General features: G+C 41.7%; 1 protein-coding gene across 1 annotated transcript in view; it reads left to right on the forward strand.

Moving 5' to 3' along the window:
* PPP1R3A (protein phosphatase 1 regulatory subunit 3A) overlaps nt 1–18481 on the forward strand; it is a 400387-nt gene that overhangs the window by 326290 nt on the left and 55616 nt on the right. Inside the window, exons 2-3 of the mRNA XM_069228951.1 lie at nt 171–232; nt 332–450. Of these exons, the coding sequence (XP_069085052.1) occupies nt 171–232; nt 332–450 (181 nt within the window). The remainder of the gene's footprint in view (nt 1–170; nt 233–331; nt 451–18481) is intronic.

Below are 18481 nucleotides of genomic sequence, written 5' to 3' on the forward strand. Positions count from 1 at the left end.
ACTATAGGGTACAGCAAAAAAAAAAAAGAAAATTAAGAAGTGATCAGAAAAGGTGGATTTCCTACACTATTCATCATTTTTATCTTCGGTCTGGATAGGGAAAGAACCGTTCTTATAATTTTTCATGTACAATTTAGTTACAACTGCTGCATTTCTGTTTATTTTAACAGCAAGGAAGAGGAAATTCTAGCACTCGGAGATGAAGATGCATGGGATTACTCAAAGTATTCAGGTAACAACATATTATGAAACATTTCAAATCTCTGATGAAAACACACATCATCAGGCTTGTGTTGCTCATTAACCATTTTTTATTTGATTTTTATTTCAGATGCAGCAATACCTCAGATTGTTTATCCAACCGAAGATGATGTGGAAGAGATAGATGAAAGTATAGATGCTAAGGCCGTGCAGCATGGACGACACAATGAAAGAGAACTTGAACTACTCGTGAGTATTTCCTTTCTTTCATGGGTGTTATTTATGTGTTACCATGGGTTGCAGCCATGAAGTTGGCTTGCTTTTCTAGGTCTCTGGCACTGTCCTTGTGACCCCTGCCCTCAGAGGTGTTAAGATTGTGTCATAAATAGAACAGATGTCATACAAGGCTCTAATGAGCGTTGTTAACTTTCCCTAGCTCTCAGCTAAATTGTGTGCATGAAAAGCTGTAACAACTCTCAGCAGAGGTTCTAAACAAAATACAAACTTGAAAAACAGTTGTTTAATTTTTAAAAGAGGAACAGGCCCTTTAAAAATGAGTCTCTATGAATCTTTCTGCCCCTGAGCATTTGAAGAGAGCAAGGCATGAGAAATACAGTAGAGATAGTGGTAGAGGTGAACGCCAATGGGAGGAAATAAGGAAAAATAACAAAATGAAAAGTGTGAAGAGGACACTACAGAGACAAGTCAGTGAAAGATCTGTGTGCGACAGAGACAGAGAGAGGGGTGACTGGTGTAAAAGAAATTTGGACAGGTGAGAAAGAGTGATACATGTAAGAGCGATAGGTGATACATTAACAGGTGACAAAGAGACAACCACGAATCAGAGAAAGGGGTAGACCATTTAGACAGGATGAAAGTATAAGAGTTGCGAGATAGATCGGGACATAAGAAAGACATGACAGAAAGAAACAGAAAGAGAGGCAACGAAAGGTGTGAGAGAGAGTCACAATAAAGAGACAGGTTAGAAACAAAACAGCACGAGGTGGAGAGGTGTAAAAGCGACAACTGAAAGAAGGAAGATAACTGAAAGACGTGATAAAAAGAGAGATGAATGGCAGACAGGGGCCTATATAGTTTACAGCTAGAAAGACAAATTGGTGATAAGAATACAGATACCAGGTTAGAGAGAAACAGCTGAGCGAGAGGAGAGGGAAGGAGGATAGGTGCGAAATATGGGGGTGATATTGAGACAGATGCGAAAGAGACAGAAAACAGATTATAAGAGTGGTGGGAGACAAGTGAAAGAGGTAATAAAGAGACTGAACAGGTAATAAAATTAGGAGTGTGTAAGATCACTGAGAAAGACAGTGTTGAGATAGATGAGGAGACTAGCGTGGTGATAAACTGACATCAACAAGTGACTGAAGAGAAAAAAGACAGATAGTTAAGACACAGCTGCGGTGAGTGTGACAGCAGGTCTAAGGTAATGTGACATAGTTTCCTGTGATGTCATTGTGGTCGAATTATATCACTTCTGCTTCCCCTGGCATTTTGGTGAATCCACTTTCGTGCTTTCTTTTCGTTTCGTTTCATTTTCTTAGCACTTTTACCATGAATATATTGCCCTTGGTGAAAACATAGAAGGAAGTACAATTTAACACATGCTTTTAAATTCAGTAATGGTGTTCAGAAACGACACCTGTAAGAAGTTTTGTTGTGAAGCGAACAGGAAAGTTATCAGAGGAGGAGCTGAGGAGTGAGACTGGACAAATAATGCCGTTGTTTGTGACAAGTTAGGAAACAGATCTAAAGTCAGGCTGAATAAAGAAAGGTAAGAGAAGGACAACGTAATCACAGAAGGCAAACAAAAAACAATATGGAGAAATGTAAAAAGAGGCAAAAGACCGTATCTAGAGATGAACAAGGACATGCAATTCCATTTTTTTTCAAAGGAAACTAGAAATGTTGTTAAAGATACATTCTTATAATCACTAATTAATATAATGAAAAATTAAGTAACGATTTATTACAAAAAGGATGAAAACTGATGGGAATGTGCAAAAAAAGAAATTAGTTAAGAATGTACAATAAAATAAGTAAGTGAGAAACATAAAGGCCACCCCATAAAGACCTGGGAGTTAATTATCAGTTTACCAAAAGTTGTTTACTCGCTCAGATATGCTGCACTAGGTTTGTTCAAATGAATGAATCTCAACCAAACGCCTGCAATACACCGTCCATGCACCATAACTTGTTTCATTTCACAGTACCATTCTGCCACGGTTGAAAAACAGCAGGCGAGCAGCAGCGGTGGACATGGGATGGCAACACATGACTAAAGAATGTTAAACAATTAGATGAAAATGGAACTACCAGTGTTAGTCCAAAGGTATTCTCCAAATAACACAGCATCATGCTCCAGAATCTACTAAAGGTGGGGTAATCCCATATAACTTTTTAAAGTTATCAGTGACCGTATTACAGCGAACACATATTTCTGAATATTGATTTAAAAATGTATGCAGCCAAGCCACTATTTACAGAAATATTTAACCCGCCATGGAATGGAATTAACAGATGCAGGGAAATAAGTAGCTACAACTATTCACTTTGTTTGAAAAGACCAGCCCATGTCTTCAGCCAAAGTATTATACATGTTGTGGTTATGGGGACAGAAAGATATAATTTAATTTACAACACATCTGTGAGGTAAACCACTATTTGGTTTGTCGCTTCAAAGGCTATCGAAAACTGCGCTGGAATGAGCAGTGGAGACATGCATAACACCCTTTACTGAAGCTTTTCAAAAAACCCTACCTCGAAATGTATCACAATGTTTTCTTGAATTAGGTGATATAAATAAATCCTGGCTATCCTCAAATGTCAATTGTTAGTGGCCCACCTTCGGGGTCGAAATTTCTGCTCACACCATTTTAAAAGTACCAGCTAGGTAAACCCATACAAATGTAATGAGTATACAGAAACATCCATCCGCTGTGCCAATAACAATAAGACTTCATCGCCTCCGAGTTCCTGCCATGGTTTAATAATAGGAAAAACCTTCCAGAGAGCTGCCCTGGTCCAATCAGATTTTTCAACAGGAATAATTTCCGGAATGGGATAATCCTTTTGGATTAGGTGTCTTTAGTCTTTTCAACAATAGTAAACATGTATGCTGTGCCACTGTCCATAACATTTACCTTGGATATTTTGAAATTAGTGTTTGCATTCTTGCTTTCCTAATCAGAGGAATAAGACATCAATGCTTCCTCAGAATCTGAGTGGTCTCAATAGCTAGGTCAGAGAATACCATCATAGAGAAACTAGAACATGTGTATTCTCTCTGACTTCTATGTGAAGAACTGTTTCTTAGCCCCTCAGTAATAGAGGAAGTTGAGTCTGATATGGTGAGTGACCCAGTTATTTATCCCATAGACATACTGAGATCTGCTGGAACACTGCAGATCTTTTAGCTGTTTAGCAAGGTGATATAGGGTGCTGAAAGCTGTGTAAAATAGGAATAGGGGAGGAACTAGGAACTAGCGGGATAGCTGGGGCTGGAATCACCAATTCTTCTCTGATAATTCCTAACTTCTAAGGTGCCACTTGGGGTCCCACTTTTATTCTCCCAGTTACTTTGTCCCTCTGTAGTTACCTGTACCACTGTACCTCGGGGAGAAAGGGAGAAGCTAATGGGAAGATTACCTAGCCACTCATAATGAGGGCTTTAGAGTAAGGTCTTGATATAACGCAATGATAATCCTCGAAAGTTAGCCAGGCCTGGCCTTGGACACCAAGGAGGTACACTTTTTGCACCATCTTTTGGGCATTTATCCCGAATTCAGGGGGAGCTAAAACATAGTTTTTGGTGTTTCAACTTTAGGTTTTTCCCACTATGTGTATTTTTTCATTGACTCACATGGGTATGGCATTGTATGTGTGATTCTACTACTAACTACATTATTGGCATTCCTACCAACGGAATCTTGGCAACTATTATGAAGTATGGTCCTCTGTTTCCCTTAGGTGTTATACACCACAATAAACTGTGAGTATACTCCTCTTTTCTTTATACATAAGCACCTCAGGCTTACCCTCTTCTTACACATACTTGATTAACACACACTATATAGGGTAGCAACAATGTGAGGATACCTGATCCTGATGAAGGTCACTGATCCAACTGTGCTTCATAGATAAACTTTAGATGGTAGCCTTTGAGATGTAGAACAGATATTAACTCCTAACATCTGTTGCTTTTTAACCTTTTTGGTGGCATCCAGAATTACTGGATACATTGAACACTAGATTATTTTAAGATTTAAAATTAAGATCCCATTTTAGACAGTCAGATTGCCTTGAATGAGGAGAGCATGCCATCAATCAATCAGGGACTTATAGAGCATGGCTAATCACCCGTTCAGTTCTCAGGATGCTTCTTGGGGGTGTGTCTATCACTCAGTTGAAGCCCTGGATGGCCGATTCAGTTGAAGAGACAGATCTGGAGGTCCTTCCTGAAATGAGGAGAGAGGGAGATTCCCTGAGATGAAGAGGGAGGGAGTTCTCGATCTTAGCGGTGAGGTATGAGAAGGAACTTCGTCCAGCTGTGGTCTTGTGGCTCTGTGAAATGGTGGCCAGGGCGAGGTGACTGGAACAGAGTTTTCTGGTGGTTGTGTGTGAGGCGAGGCGGTGGTTGAGGTATGCAGATTCGATGTTGTGGAAGGCCTTGTAGGCATGCATCAAAAGCTTGAAGTTGATTCTTTTGTTGATAGGGAGCCAGTGGAGGTCTCTCAGGTGCCCAGAGATGTGGCTGCATTGAGGCATGTCAAGGATGAGCCTAGCGGTGGTATTCTGGATTCTTTACATCTTCTTTTGGAGCTTCTGTGTGGTGTCTGCGTAGAGTGCATTGCCATAGTTGAGCTTGCTGCTGGTGAGTGAGTGCCTGGATGACCGTTCTTCTGGATTTGATGGGGATCCACTTGAAGATCTTTCGGAATAGGTGAAGTGTGTGGAAGCAGGAGGATGAGAAGACGAGGCCTTGGTGGTTCACAGAGAACAAGGAATCGAGGATGATGGTGAGGTTACCTGTGTGGTCAGTTGGTGTGGGGGGGCTCCGAGCACTGCAGGCCACCAGTAGTCATCCCAGGCAGAGGTGGTGGTGCCCAAAATGAGGACTTCTGTCTTGTCGGAGTTAAGCTTGAGGCAAGTTGGTCTTTGTCACTGTTGGTTCATCATTGAGGTACAGGAACAATTGAGTGTTGTGACTGTTGGTTTGTCAGTGGGGCAGAGGATCAGCTGAGTGTTGAGTCCGTGGTTTCTGACAATGTCCACTAGCGGGGCCATGTGGATGTTGAAGAGGGTGGGACTCGAGAGGAGCCTTGGGGGATGCTGCAGCTGATCTCAGTACATTCATATGTGAACAGTGGGGGCTTGACTCTCTGGGTTCGGCTTGTGAGGAAGGAGAGGATTGATTTCAGGGCTTTGCCATGGATGCCAGCATCATGGAAGCTTGCGCAGAAGGTGGGGTGGGAGACGGTGTCGAAAGTGGTTCAGAGGTCTAGGAGGATGAAGGCTGGGGGTTCACCTTGGTCCAGGAGATTGCGGATGTCGCCTGTTGCATCGAGGAGAGCAGTCTCAGTGCTGCTGTTTCTTCTGAAGCTGGATTTGGAGGGGTCCAGGAGGTGGGTCCAGGATGTGGTTGGTCTTGATAAATTTGGAGAGTTGGGCATTGATGGCTTCCTTGAAAACTTTGGCCTGGGAATGGGAGCACAGCAATGGGTCTGTAGTTCTAGAAGTCTGTTGGGTCTGCGGAGAGTTTCTTAAGCAAGGGGTTGATCTCTGTGTGTTTCCAGTCTTCAGGGAAGGTGCTGGTCCCGACGGGGCAATTGATGGTGCATCAGAGCTCGGGGGCGATGGTGTTGCTGGCTCAGTTGAAGATATGGTGGGGGCGGGGACCCAAGGGGGCTCCGAAGTGGACAGTCTTCATGATCCATAGGGTGTCGTTGGTGGTGAGGGTGGTCCAGGTGGTCAGGGTTGACGGGGGTCTGGAATCTTTGGGTGGGGTGGTTGTGAATGGGGCTGGTGGGTCCTGTGCTGTGAAGCTGTTGTAAATGTTCGAAGATCTTTTAGTGAAGAATATGATGAGGTGGCAGTGGCTTGTGGTGTCAGAGTGAGGTTTGGTGAATTCTTTGATCACTGTGAAGAGTTGTTTGCTCTCGTGTGCTTTTGGCATTGATTCGTGCTTGTTTGGCGGTTTTCTTTTTGGCTCCAATGAGGTGTGATGTAATGGCGGTTTTGAGGGCTGCGTGGTCTGCTGGGGTCTTGCTGCACCTCCATCTTCTCTCGAGTCATCTTCTCGACTCTTGGAGGGTGGCAGAGAAACAGCTGGCCTTCTTGGTGGTATGTTTGCTAGAGGGTTTCCTTAGGGGGCCCAGAGTGTTGGCACAGTGGGAGAGCCATTGGTGGAGGAGGCGTGCAGATGTGGTGGCATCCTTGGAGGTTGGTGGTGTGTGTTGTGGAGGGTGGTATTGAGTTGGTCTTCAGAACCTTGTTCCAGCATCTGCATGGGTGTCAGAGGGTGTTGTGGTGCTGGGTGGGTTTGGTGAAGAAGAAATGGATGCAGTGGTGGTCAGTCCATAGGAGTTCGGAGGTGTGGCGGATGGCTGATGGAGATCTTGCTGCTGGCAGAGAAGATGGGGTTGAGCGTGTTTCTTGCTGAGTGTGTTGGGGAGGTGACCAGCTGTTGGAGACAGATGCTGGCAAGGTACTCCAGTAGGGATGAGGTTTTGGGGTAGCTGAGGTTGTCCAGGTGGAAATTGAGGTTTCTGAGGAGGATGCAGTCTGATGATGTAGTCTGACGGTGAAGCATGCCACCAGAGGTGGGTAAGTGTCTTATGCCAGGAGAAGGAATACAGCTGGAGCTTGCATTTAGTTCTTGATTCAGGCCTTGTTTTTGTTTGCTATACTTGCTGGTTGGACATACATCCTCCATGATTCTCTGCAATGTCAGGTTATGCTGCCCCCTTTTATATTACATCTTCTGTTTCTTCTCTTTAGCATCTATTGCAATCACATCCATAGGCAGGGTTGGGTTTATTTCCATATGCAAAGATATTCAGCATTTTATATTCTTGTAGCCACATCCCTTATTTTTCCTCTTGTCTTCTTCTACCCCTGAGGCTCTTTATCTAACAGGGTGGGAGTTCAAAATGCAGTCCAGACTTTAGGAAATGAGGATCACCTCACTGAATAAAGTCTCTCGATGTCCTGGTTTTAAAATAGGGATTGCTAACAAAGCCATTCAACAGTAAGAAAATGCTGAACTACATATAGTTGATATTAATTATTAATCAGCAAATTGAGGAGTCCCCATTTACTCTCTGGGTTGCTGGAAGAACAGCCAAACTAGGTTATGATGAAAACAAACATTTCTGGTGAAAATACCCCGATTCCTAGTTAACATCCACACACCCATGATTGTGAAACCTATCACACACTCCTACATAGAATACAGTAACTCACTCTTTTTCACAGCACCAATGAAGATTATAGTGCATCTCTAAAAGGCTCAGAACCATGGAGTGTGAGAAATTAGATTATTATTTGCAGGTGCTCAAACCCCGTGGTAGGTATGGCACAGAGCAGAGAGGCTTAACTTACAGTAATGTGTAAAATATTTATGCAGTACTAGCACACTAATTAAGTCAAATGCATTATGATAAAAATCCCATACTGATTTGGTATAATAGAGTGAAACGTGATAAACAGAATGACACCAAAATGTAATAAATCCAATTAAGAGAACTTGAGATGTGAATTTAAAATAATTTAAGTACAAATAGCTCTGTAACAAATTTGGTTGTTAGCTGCTAGAAGTGGACGCCTGTACTCAAATAATAAACACAATCCACATTATGGTGAACCCCAAAAGTCATTAAATAAACTTGTGATTCATCTTCTGATAGCTTAGCACAAAAGCTTAAAATAGAGGTATTGGGCCTGATTAAGACCATAGATGCTATGGGGTACTTTATTGGTCGGGTGTGATAAGTAGCACCTATTAGGAGTTTCTGGGGAGTAATATGCAGATTTTTTTGTTTAGCTTGCTAAGACCCACGTGGTATTGTAAATAAGATACACATTTCCCCTGTAAAACGTCTGCAGGTTTGACCTGCTTAAATTAACTGAAGCTAGAGGTATTTAACGTATTCCATAACTTTCAGACACATTAAATGCCTTCTGACTCATAATCCTAGGGGATAAACATAGGTTTAGGAATTACTTGACCCATTCACAACCAGGCCCAGCAGCTGATTAAGAGTTTGGTGGACAGTTTACACCATCCAGTGAATTTCCGATGAGGAACTTGCCGCCATATTGGCTCCCTCCCGGCCGGTCCCATTAAGAGTTTTCCCTAGGACAGCGGGCCGAAACCTGAGTTTCCTCCCACTATCCTAGCAGAAACAAGCCTACAGCATTGTCTCCAGCTTGTAATCAAGCCAGTGGTAATGCCGTAGAGCGCAGAGTGTACCAGCACCCTCGTAATGTTCACTGTTTGCAAAGCAGATATTGAACATTGTGATTGTGCTGGCGAGGGTGGCTCCTACACTGCCCACGCCAAGCGTGCAGGGGCCCTCCTGGAGCCCCCTGCACCTGTTCTCCCCCAGCATTTTCACAGCGTTGGTACTGTCATGAAACTGCTGGCAGAGAAGGGGTCATAATCCCCAGGGCAGCAATGCCTTGGCAGATTTGGCCTGCCGCTACCTCCAGACAACCGGTATCTCTGACCCTGGCAGAGCTGGTAGTTCCCTGGCCGCCCTATTTGTAATATGGCAGTAGGACCACCATCCGTAATGAGTCCCCTAGGGTGTAAAGTATTTATACAGCATTCAAACAGTGATAAAGTGAAATCACAACAAAAGTAAAATCCAAACCAAAATATAATAAATAAAACAATACTTAAACAAAATAATCCAATCCATAGAACAGGACATGAGTTTTTAAAGTGTAAGGTGGTAATTGCACCAAAAAACACAAAGCACCACTTGCAGTTAACTAGTCGCGATGAACTGGGGTCACAAGTTCAGGTAGACCGTATCATCATCCTCCTGCTCTATTGTATCTAGCATCCTATGAATCCCTTCAAAAGGCTCTGAGAGTTAGTTGAAAGTCCAATTTTGTTGCCCTCACTCATTTTAGAGCCTCTTCAGCCATGCTACTGTGTTGTTATCAATGCTGCTGAGATCCAAACTCATTTTTCTAGCAGATGTCACATGTGCACAAATGTAAGGTAGGTATTACATTTGAAAAAAGGGGAATTTTAAACAAATTGAATATGATGTCAAATTATCACCAGGTATTTTTATGTTTACACAATCGTGAGCGGCACTGCTCAAACTCAAGTACTGGATCCCATCACTGAACATTAATAAAAGACATTGGGTTGTTAATTGAGAGATATTGAAACCCCCACTCAAATGATAAATACAATCCTTGTCAGGGTGAACAACAAAAATCACTAAATAAACCTGCACTTCACCCTTGGGCAGCTTGGCACAAAAGCAATCAGGCTTAATTTACAGGCAACATGTAAAGTAATTATGCCACACTCAAACAGTAATAAATGTAAAACACAACACAAGAAAAATGCCAAACCAGCTTAGAAAAACAGAGTAAACATTAATAAATGATGCAAGACTAAAACTACAAACATCCAATCAGTAGACCTGGATAAATTAGTTTTTAACGTTTTAGGAGAAAATAGCCCTAAAAAGCACAAAGCGCCATGCCCTAGTATTTTGGTCATGCTGGACTGGGGTAAAATCCCAAGTTCAGAGTGACTGTGATGAAGCACAGATTGGATACAGGGACCAGGTTCATCCCATTAGAGAGTTACTTTCTCAAGTCCATCCAAGGAGCTATGATTCATGGTGGCCCCAAAAAAGGTAATTGTCAGCATAAGCAGCAGGTCAGACATCATGGCCAGTCGCTTTTTTAGTGTGAAGAGCCAGTCGTTGCTGTAGCTTTGTTGTGGCAGTTGATGCAAGCACGAAGTATAGGTCTCATTGGACCTTCACATTGGTGGTTTGCATGAATGGTCACTATCAACATGAAGTGCAGGTCCCGCTGAAACCTCATGTTGGCAGTTTGTGTGGGTTTTCATTTCTTGACAGGAAGAGGATGATTAATAGTCTCAAAGAGCCCAAAACATCTGTTTATTCACCTAAAGTTCAGGTGGAATACACGCTGATGACATCCAAGAGTCCAGGTCCTAGGGGATCAGAACTCACTCAAGCAGAGACCGGCATAAGGGCTCAGGCAGGTACAGGCAGCTCCAGTTGGTGTTGGTCAGCTGGGCAGTTGCAGGAAGGTCACTGGAAGCTTGTTGTATCCCTGTAGCTCATGTAGGTCAGCTATCTGACCCTTGGGGTCACTGCTGGAGAGCTTAAGTTAAAGGAAAGCAAGTTCAGTCTTCCTTCTTTACACAGCAGGGCAGCCCTCCTGAATATTCTACTGGTCCAGGAGTGTTTTGATGAAAGATTCTGAAGGTTCCACTTTAATGAGCAGTACCAGCCTGTGGGTGGGGGATGTATCATTTGTCTAACATTCCCCCTTTACTGGGTTTGGTTCCAAACTAGCTAGGGTAAAGAAGGGCTCCTTTGTCTCCATGTCTGGAAGGAATACACAAAACACAGCAGGAGAGCTATTCACAGTCATGCAACCCTATAGACTGTCAGAAAGGCACATTTGCAGATATATGACAACCTTATAAAAGTGGCATTTTCAGAATGACAAACTAAAATACTACTTTACCATTAAAAGATACTTTTAAATAACAATTCATCTGAGTGGAAAAAGTATTTCTCTTTCTGTTCCAAAACTGAAGCTATATCTTATTAAGTGCAATAAAGTAAACCAGTTTAGTCTATGGGAGATAGAGAAAAGTGAACAATGACTTTAGAAGTTTTTCACTATCAGGACATGTGAAACATAAGTACATATGTCCTACTTTTTAAATACCATGTGCCCTATTAGCATTTAGGGCCTATCTTAGGGGTTACTTAGAAGTATTAAGCATTAACTTTTAGGTTTGGCAGTGGCAGGCCGGGGCATATTTTAAAGTGCTACTTTGGCGGGTGGCAAAATGAGTGCTGTAGCCCACTAGCAGCATTTAGTTCATAGGTCCTGGGTACAGGTAGTACCATTTACTAGGTACTTGTAAGTAAATTAAATGCATACCAGGGGTAGGCCAATTGTATCATGTTTTAGGGAGAGAGCTCAGGCATTTTATCACTGGTTTGCAGTATACAAAATGAATTCAGCAAACATAGGGGCTGAAGGCAAAAAGTCTGGCAAAAATGACACCAAGGATGTCAGATCCAAGAAGGGTCAAGAAGCACAAAGTGCCAATGATATTCGATGGTTGGGCACACACTAAACAAAGAATAACTTTCCTGGGGCTAATCCTACCAACTTTGGTCATTTTCCAGACAGAAGAAGTCTTCGGCCGAATGAACATTGGGCTCTGAGGGTACGGGGTGTATGTGGGGAATGTACTATTGTAATCCTATTGTCCTCCCACATCTAACATAAGAATACAGCTTTGGAAATCCACTGTACCACTGTTGGACCTGGCCCTTTTTGCAGGGCCATCCTCAAACATTTTGCCTCCTTCCTCCTAATTTTTCTGATCAGTTTTTGCTGGCTTAAGGACTCTGGGCACTTTACCACTGCTAACCAGTGCTAAAGTGCATATGCTCTCTGAGTAAATTGTATTGGTGATTGCTTTATCCATGATTGGCATATCTCATTTACTAGTAAGGCCCTGGTAAAGTGCACTAGAGTTGCCAAGGGCATGGAAATCAAATGCTAGTAGTGGGCCTGCAGCACTGATTGTGCCACCCATATGAGTAACCCTGTAAACATGGCTCAGACCTGCCACTGCAGTGTCTGTGGGTGCAGTTTTAAACTGCCAATTCGACCTGGCTAGTGTACCCACTTGCCAGGCACAAACCATCCCTTTTTATACATGTAAGGCACTCCTAAGGTAGGCCCTATATAACCCCATGGGCAAGGTGAAGTGTATGTTAAAGGTAGGACATGTACTAATGTGTTTTACATGTTCTAAAGGTGAAATACTTCCAAATTCAGTTTTCACTGTTGCAAGGCCTATCTCTCCCATAGGTTAACACGGGGGCTGCCTTTAAATAACCTTTAAGTGCAGTTTCCCTTTGGGAGCAGATGGAAATGTGGAGTTTGGTATCTCTGAACTTACAATTTAAAAATACATCTTTTGGTAAAGTTGTTTTTCAAATTGTCAGTTTGAAAATGCCACTTTTAGAAAGTGGGAATTTTCTTACTTAAGCCATTCTATGACTCTGCCTGTTTGGGCTGTTTGTGAATCACCTGTAGACAGTGAGACAAAGGGAACTGTGGTGTAGCCTGCATATCCCGAGGAGCCATCTGGGCTAGAGTGGAGGGAGGAGTGGTCACTTACACCTGAATGGGCTGTGTCTGCCCTCATTTGATGCAGTCTCCAACCCCCTGTGTGCGTCTGGGGCCTGGCCTGGGCAAGGCAGGGTCCTGTAAACAACAGATGCTTTCCTTTGAAGTTTGCCTACTTCAAAGGCAAAAAGGGGTATAAGTAGTAGACCCAAAACCCCAGACTTTAGAAGTCTTCTAGAATCTTTCTGGAATCGAGAGGAACCTCTGCCAAGAAGAAGAGCTGAAGAGCTGGGGGAGGAGTACTGCCCCTTTGCCTATGACTGTGCTTTGCTGGGTTGGCCTACAGTTGGTACTTCTGCCTGAAAGAGGACAAAGACTGGACCTCGTGGCATATTCCTTCTTGTGAAGAATCTCCAAGAGCTTGGATTGAGCTTGCCTCCTGTTTTGAAGTCTGAGAACCATCAAAGACTTCCTCTGCCAGCACCTGGACTCTCTGCTGTGACTCCTGTCAGGCCAAGTGGTGCCCCATCCAGTCCCTGGGCCCTTGAAAGGTGAAGTTGGCAGACCATTGACTGAAATCTACGCACAGAACACCGTGCAGAGAAATTTTTGATGCACCACCTGCAACGCAGCTAAAAAGTGACGCGCCACCCGCTTTGTGGCTAAAATCGATGCTCCACCTGCATCGCGGCTGGGAGATAGTCGCATCCCGGATAGAGAAAAGACATAACACCTGCTTGCGGCTGCTGATAATGACACAAACCTCACATAGTGCGGTAAGATTTCTCATGCATCGTCGCTGGGCATCAAAGTCATAATGAAGCTGCGCTGATCTGAGGTGCCCCATCTGAAAATCAATGCATTGCCCTCTTGCCGGACAGAAAAACTATGCATCGCCGAACCGACCAGAAAGTAAACGATGTACGGCCTCACTTGCAAGGAAGGAATCAACTGTGATATGCTGTCTTTTCCAATGTACACTCACCAATGCAGCTTTATTTTTTAACCCAAACCAGGTACTTTGTGTAAAATCAACATTTCCATTGTTTTCTATGGAAATTCATATCTTGACTTGTGTATTTTAGATTTTTGTAATTTTGGTCTTGTTTGATTTAGATAGATGTTTCTAAACTGGTGTGGTGTCCATTTTGTAGTGTTTGTACTACTGTGTGTGTTGGTGCAAAAACTTTACACATTGCTTCTGGGATAAGCCTTTCTGCTCATACCAAGCTACCAAGGTGGTGGGTGGGGTTAACCAGGTGTGTTCTCCTTTGACCTGACTAGAGTGAGGGTCCTTGCTTGGACAAGGGGTAACCTGACTGCCAATCAAAGACCCCATTTCTAACAACCACCAATAAACCAAGAGACATAAATCTTCTAGATAAAAGCAGGGTTTTCCAGCAACCAAACAGTATATATACAAGAAATATTTTGGAATTCTTTCATTTCCCCCTTAAGCTGTGTCCCAAGTGCTATAGGTAAAACCTCATCAGGCCTGGCATGTAGAATTTGATATTCCAGAAGGATTTGACTCCACAATGTCATAAAGAGGCCCACTATAATTGGAGCCTGCTTGGCTGGAGGGCAAAAGAATTTGCCTAATTCAGGTGTCAGCTAAAATGTGCCTGAGACAGGCATGGCCTCTTTGAAGTCACCCCAAGTGTCATATGTAAAACCTCAGCAAACCAGTCAAGCAGGTGTTAGTAATCAAGGCTGATTTGATACTATAATGTCAAAAAAGATGCTTACAGACCCAACTCCCAAATTCTGTCAGGTTCAGAGGAGCCATCTCTGTCCATTCAGGGCAGCTTATGCATTGCTTCTGGCATGCATTTTACACCAATGTATACATATTCAAATGGCAATTACTGGCTGGTAGAAGTGGGAGAGAAATGCAAATGGTCTTTCAGAGGCTTTGGGCAGGGAGAAGGTAACTTTTTAATAGTACTTATTCCTTAGTAGTCATCTAAACTCTGAGTTCACCATTGAATCGTGTTTCAGTGACTATTACAAATAATTGTTTACTTTTGAAACTGTTTCCTGTTTAGCAGTATTAAAAGTAATCACGTAACAGCAGGAGTTCAAATGAAACAGCCAGCCTTGATGTTTAATATTACATTTCTACACGTCCTACTTTTAAATAAAATCCACCCTGCCTTATGGGCAATAAGGCATACATAGACGTTGCTTAGCAATATTAAAAAGGCAGGTTTTGATTTGTCAAAAGTCGTAATTTTGACATGACAATTTTGCAGTTTACAACTATAACACCGAGACCTTCAGTCATGTTTGCATTGTCAATGTAGTGGGTGGCACAACGGGTGCTGCCATCTGCTTGTGACATTGAATTTACGGACCATGGGTACACTTTGTACCATGTACTAGAGACTTGTAGGTACGTTTAATATTTAATATGCCATTTAGGGGTATGCCAAATTCACTATGTTGGAATTGGAAGCATAGGCACTCTATCTCTGTATAGCAGGGGTACATTGCACATCATTCTATAGCCAGCAATAAATATATGGTCCAGCAAAGGGCGAAGAATTTGAATGACCCCGCAGAAAGGGGAAATTTCCTACATGGAGCAAAAGCAGATCTCCAGGCCATCGATATTCACAGACAACTCTAATGCATCACAGACTCCACTGATTCCTCATCACCGCTTCTATTGAGTTCAGTGCCCTTACAATGATTAAAAATAATGAATTATGTTTTCCAGAACTCCTGCAGATAAGGAACGTTCATCTTAAGAATCCCCTTCCTTTTGTTCTTAAAGAATTTCAAAGGTTTGGGTCTTTGAAGGAAAAACGTATGACTCATCCATTCAGCAAGACCTGATCATAGTGACAAGTATGGATCATAGCCACACGGATAAATTTTTTATTTTGGTGTTTTAGAAAAGTTACTGAACTGTTTTTTTTTTTCATTAAGGTTCTACTTTAAGCCATGTAATCATAATAAGGATCAGAATATAAAAACATCTGGGAGGAAAGAAATACAGACAGGAGGCCTTTGAATCAGCTAGGGATATAGGAAAAAGGCAGATTTGCTTATTGGCATTTCTCATTGCAGTGTGTCAGAATGGATAATGTTCAAAACCCTCCATTTATCAACAAATGTATATTTCTGTCCAAGCCTGCTGCACCAGTTTCAGGAAACACTACTAGTGTCAGAGGCAAGTGGCATAGGGGCTTTTGAGTCTTGTACCCTGCCCTAAACTTGCTACGCCTCATGTAGATTCTCCAGAACAGGGTGGGTAAAGCTGTCATTTGCCATCACCAAACTCCAGTTTTCAACAAAAAAATGCACGTCATGCTTCACTATTTCCCTTAATCCTCTGTTGAGCATCATCCTCTGGTCAGCATCATTACCTACTAAAGGGCAAAGTTTGGGGATTTCACTTAAAAAGAACCACTATAAAAATATGTTTTAGGAGATAAACAATACATAAATTGCACAGTTAGAAAGATGAATAATGTAGTCTATAGAAAATGGATGAGCAGTAATTGAGCTATGTACTAACATGAGTTGTAACTAATGATGTATTGGTTTGAAAAATGTTTCATGGTTATAAAATTGTATTCGCCTGCTTAATCCTATAACTGAGGAACAGAGGTATAGTTGGCTGGACCAGTTAACCAGTTCCCAACATCTGTGAAGGTGGTGGGGGAGATATTGCTAAGTCAGCCTCTCCAACACTTGATCACAGACTGATGCAGCAGTCACTGTTAGCTGGTTATGTCCTCAGCCAGACTGGCTCCATAACAATGCAGGTACACCATCACTGTGATTGGTCCAGCAGAGTCTGTGCCACTGCTTCATTATCAAAGATAACCAGCTTAGGGGACTTCAGGGATTTCTGCACACACCTCAGCATTTGTCTGCAGATACTGTGGAGATACACTGCAACAGCATGAACCTCAGAGAGTTTCATTATGATTTTCATATAATAGTTGAGAGTGAGACTTCTGCGCTCCATCTCGGCCACCTTACCACCCTGTGCTCCAGAGGGCACAAACATAGGTCAAGTTGCTACTACCAGCTTTGATTCAGTTTGCCCAACAACTGACCACTAAATCATGTATAAATCTATCCCAGGGTGCTTCCGCCGCCTCTGCTGCCCCACTCAAAGCCTGGAACACATCCTCACTTCTTGCACTTCAACTGTTCAAGAGTCAAATTTATACACAAATACATGAGCCATATCAAAACTTGCAGATATACATGCAAACAACTGATAACATTTTAATTGTACCATTCAAACAGTACTTTCTAAAAAAGAGCTAAACACTTTACCAATCTTCCAGCCAGTTGAGTCTTGTGCGATTTAAACATACTAAAACAACATTGTTCATAGCTCTAACCTCTCTTGCATTAATTATGTTTTTAAGTAAATTGCCCTGTTTTTCAATCGTCAACAAATACAGAGTATACAGCTTAACTTTTCTTCATATTTACTACATAACATACAACCTTCTGAAGTTGAACAATCAAGTATCCATAGAGACTTTATCTCAAATATGACCAGTTGCCAGTTGTACGAATCTGAGCTTTAAAAACCTAATTGTCAATGTTCCAAGATGAGTGAACTATGAAGGCTTCTGTGGGGTTCAACCAGTATAAAAAGATAAGACAATTTAAAATATCGTTTTGATTTTTAAAATTCAGAAACATATTCCAGTGCGTACGCAGGTATTTTATTACATGTAACAAACAGTGATCAGAAGTCCTGTAATTTCCAGTAAGGGAGGAAACCCAAGTCCTCTGTAACAAAAATGATGTATTAGTCCTAATGATTCCAATTTTGGGCAGCTTGCTGACTGTTAGTATAAAACCATTTTTCTATAATAGGCAAGGAAATAGATTGAAGTTTATGCTTTAATTTGGCTCCAATTAGTTATGTCACCAAGGCAAGCCTCATGAGAATAGGTCAAAACAGAAAATATTTTTTTAACTATCTAATTTGGTTAATAGCTGTTTAGAGCAAAATTCTGTGAACTTGGAGGAAACGTTAAAATTGAAAAATTACATCTGTGATACCTCATTCCATTAAACAATATACATATTTTTATAATATACATCATTCAATCGTACTGAAGTCTATGTAAACGATTCTCCTTAGCTTTCATTCCCCTAAATAACACCACCTTGATCTTACTATGATTGATGTTCAATTGATTATCATAATGATATATTAAACACATTTAATTCATGCTGCTAACCCACCCTACTGTGTGATAAAGAACATGATTATCAAAACCTAGTGAAACCCAGAAGTGGTGGATCTGTGATCTCATCTACAATGTATGTGCCAAAACCATTGGTGTTCACAGAGGGGCAAGGACACATCCTTTATTCAGGACTGTTTAATACATCTGAAGACAAAATTAGTAGTGACAAAATTTACTTATATCCTAGTATTATGATATATTAATTTGATTGCCATTGCAAAGACATTTCTTGACACCCAAATCCCTGAGTTTTTTCTACAAGAGATTCCTGTCACCTGGGTGAAAGCTGCTGACTGATCTATATCAACTTGCATGAAGGCATATTGTGAATGTTAGAGACTGACTATTAGCATGTTAGTGTAAAAGAAAAACCAACACTTGAGGGAAATCAAAAGTCTAACATGCTTTTGTAATGCAAAAATAAAAATAAAACAGCAAAATAATTTACAACAATTGTTATTTCAAAGGGCCACAACTTCTACTCAAAACCCAGTTGGAAGATTTAATGCAAAACTATATGTTTAGAAAGCTGTTTTATACATATGTTTACTTATAATTATGGGAAAATGGACACTTAATATAAGTGGTTACTTCAGAGAAGCTATTTAATGATTAATGAGGAAGAGGCAGGATCTTGTACT

The sequence above is a fragment of the Pleurodeles waltl genome, chromosome 4_1, assembly GCF_031143425.1.
Source record: "Pleurodeles waltl isolate 20211129_DDA chromosome 4_1, aPleWal1.hap1.20221129, whole genome shotgun sequence".
In the NCBI taxonomy this organism is placed as follows: Eukaryota; Metazoa; Chordata; class Amphibia; order Caudata; family Salamandridae; genus Pleurodeles; species Pleurodeles waltl.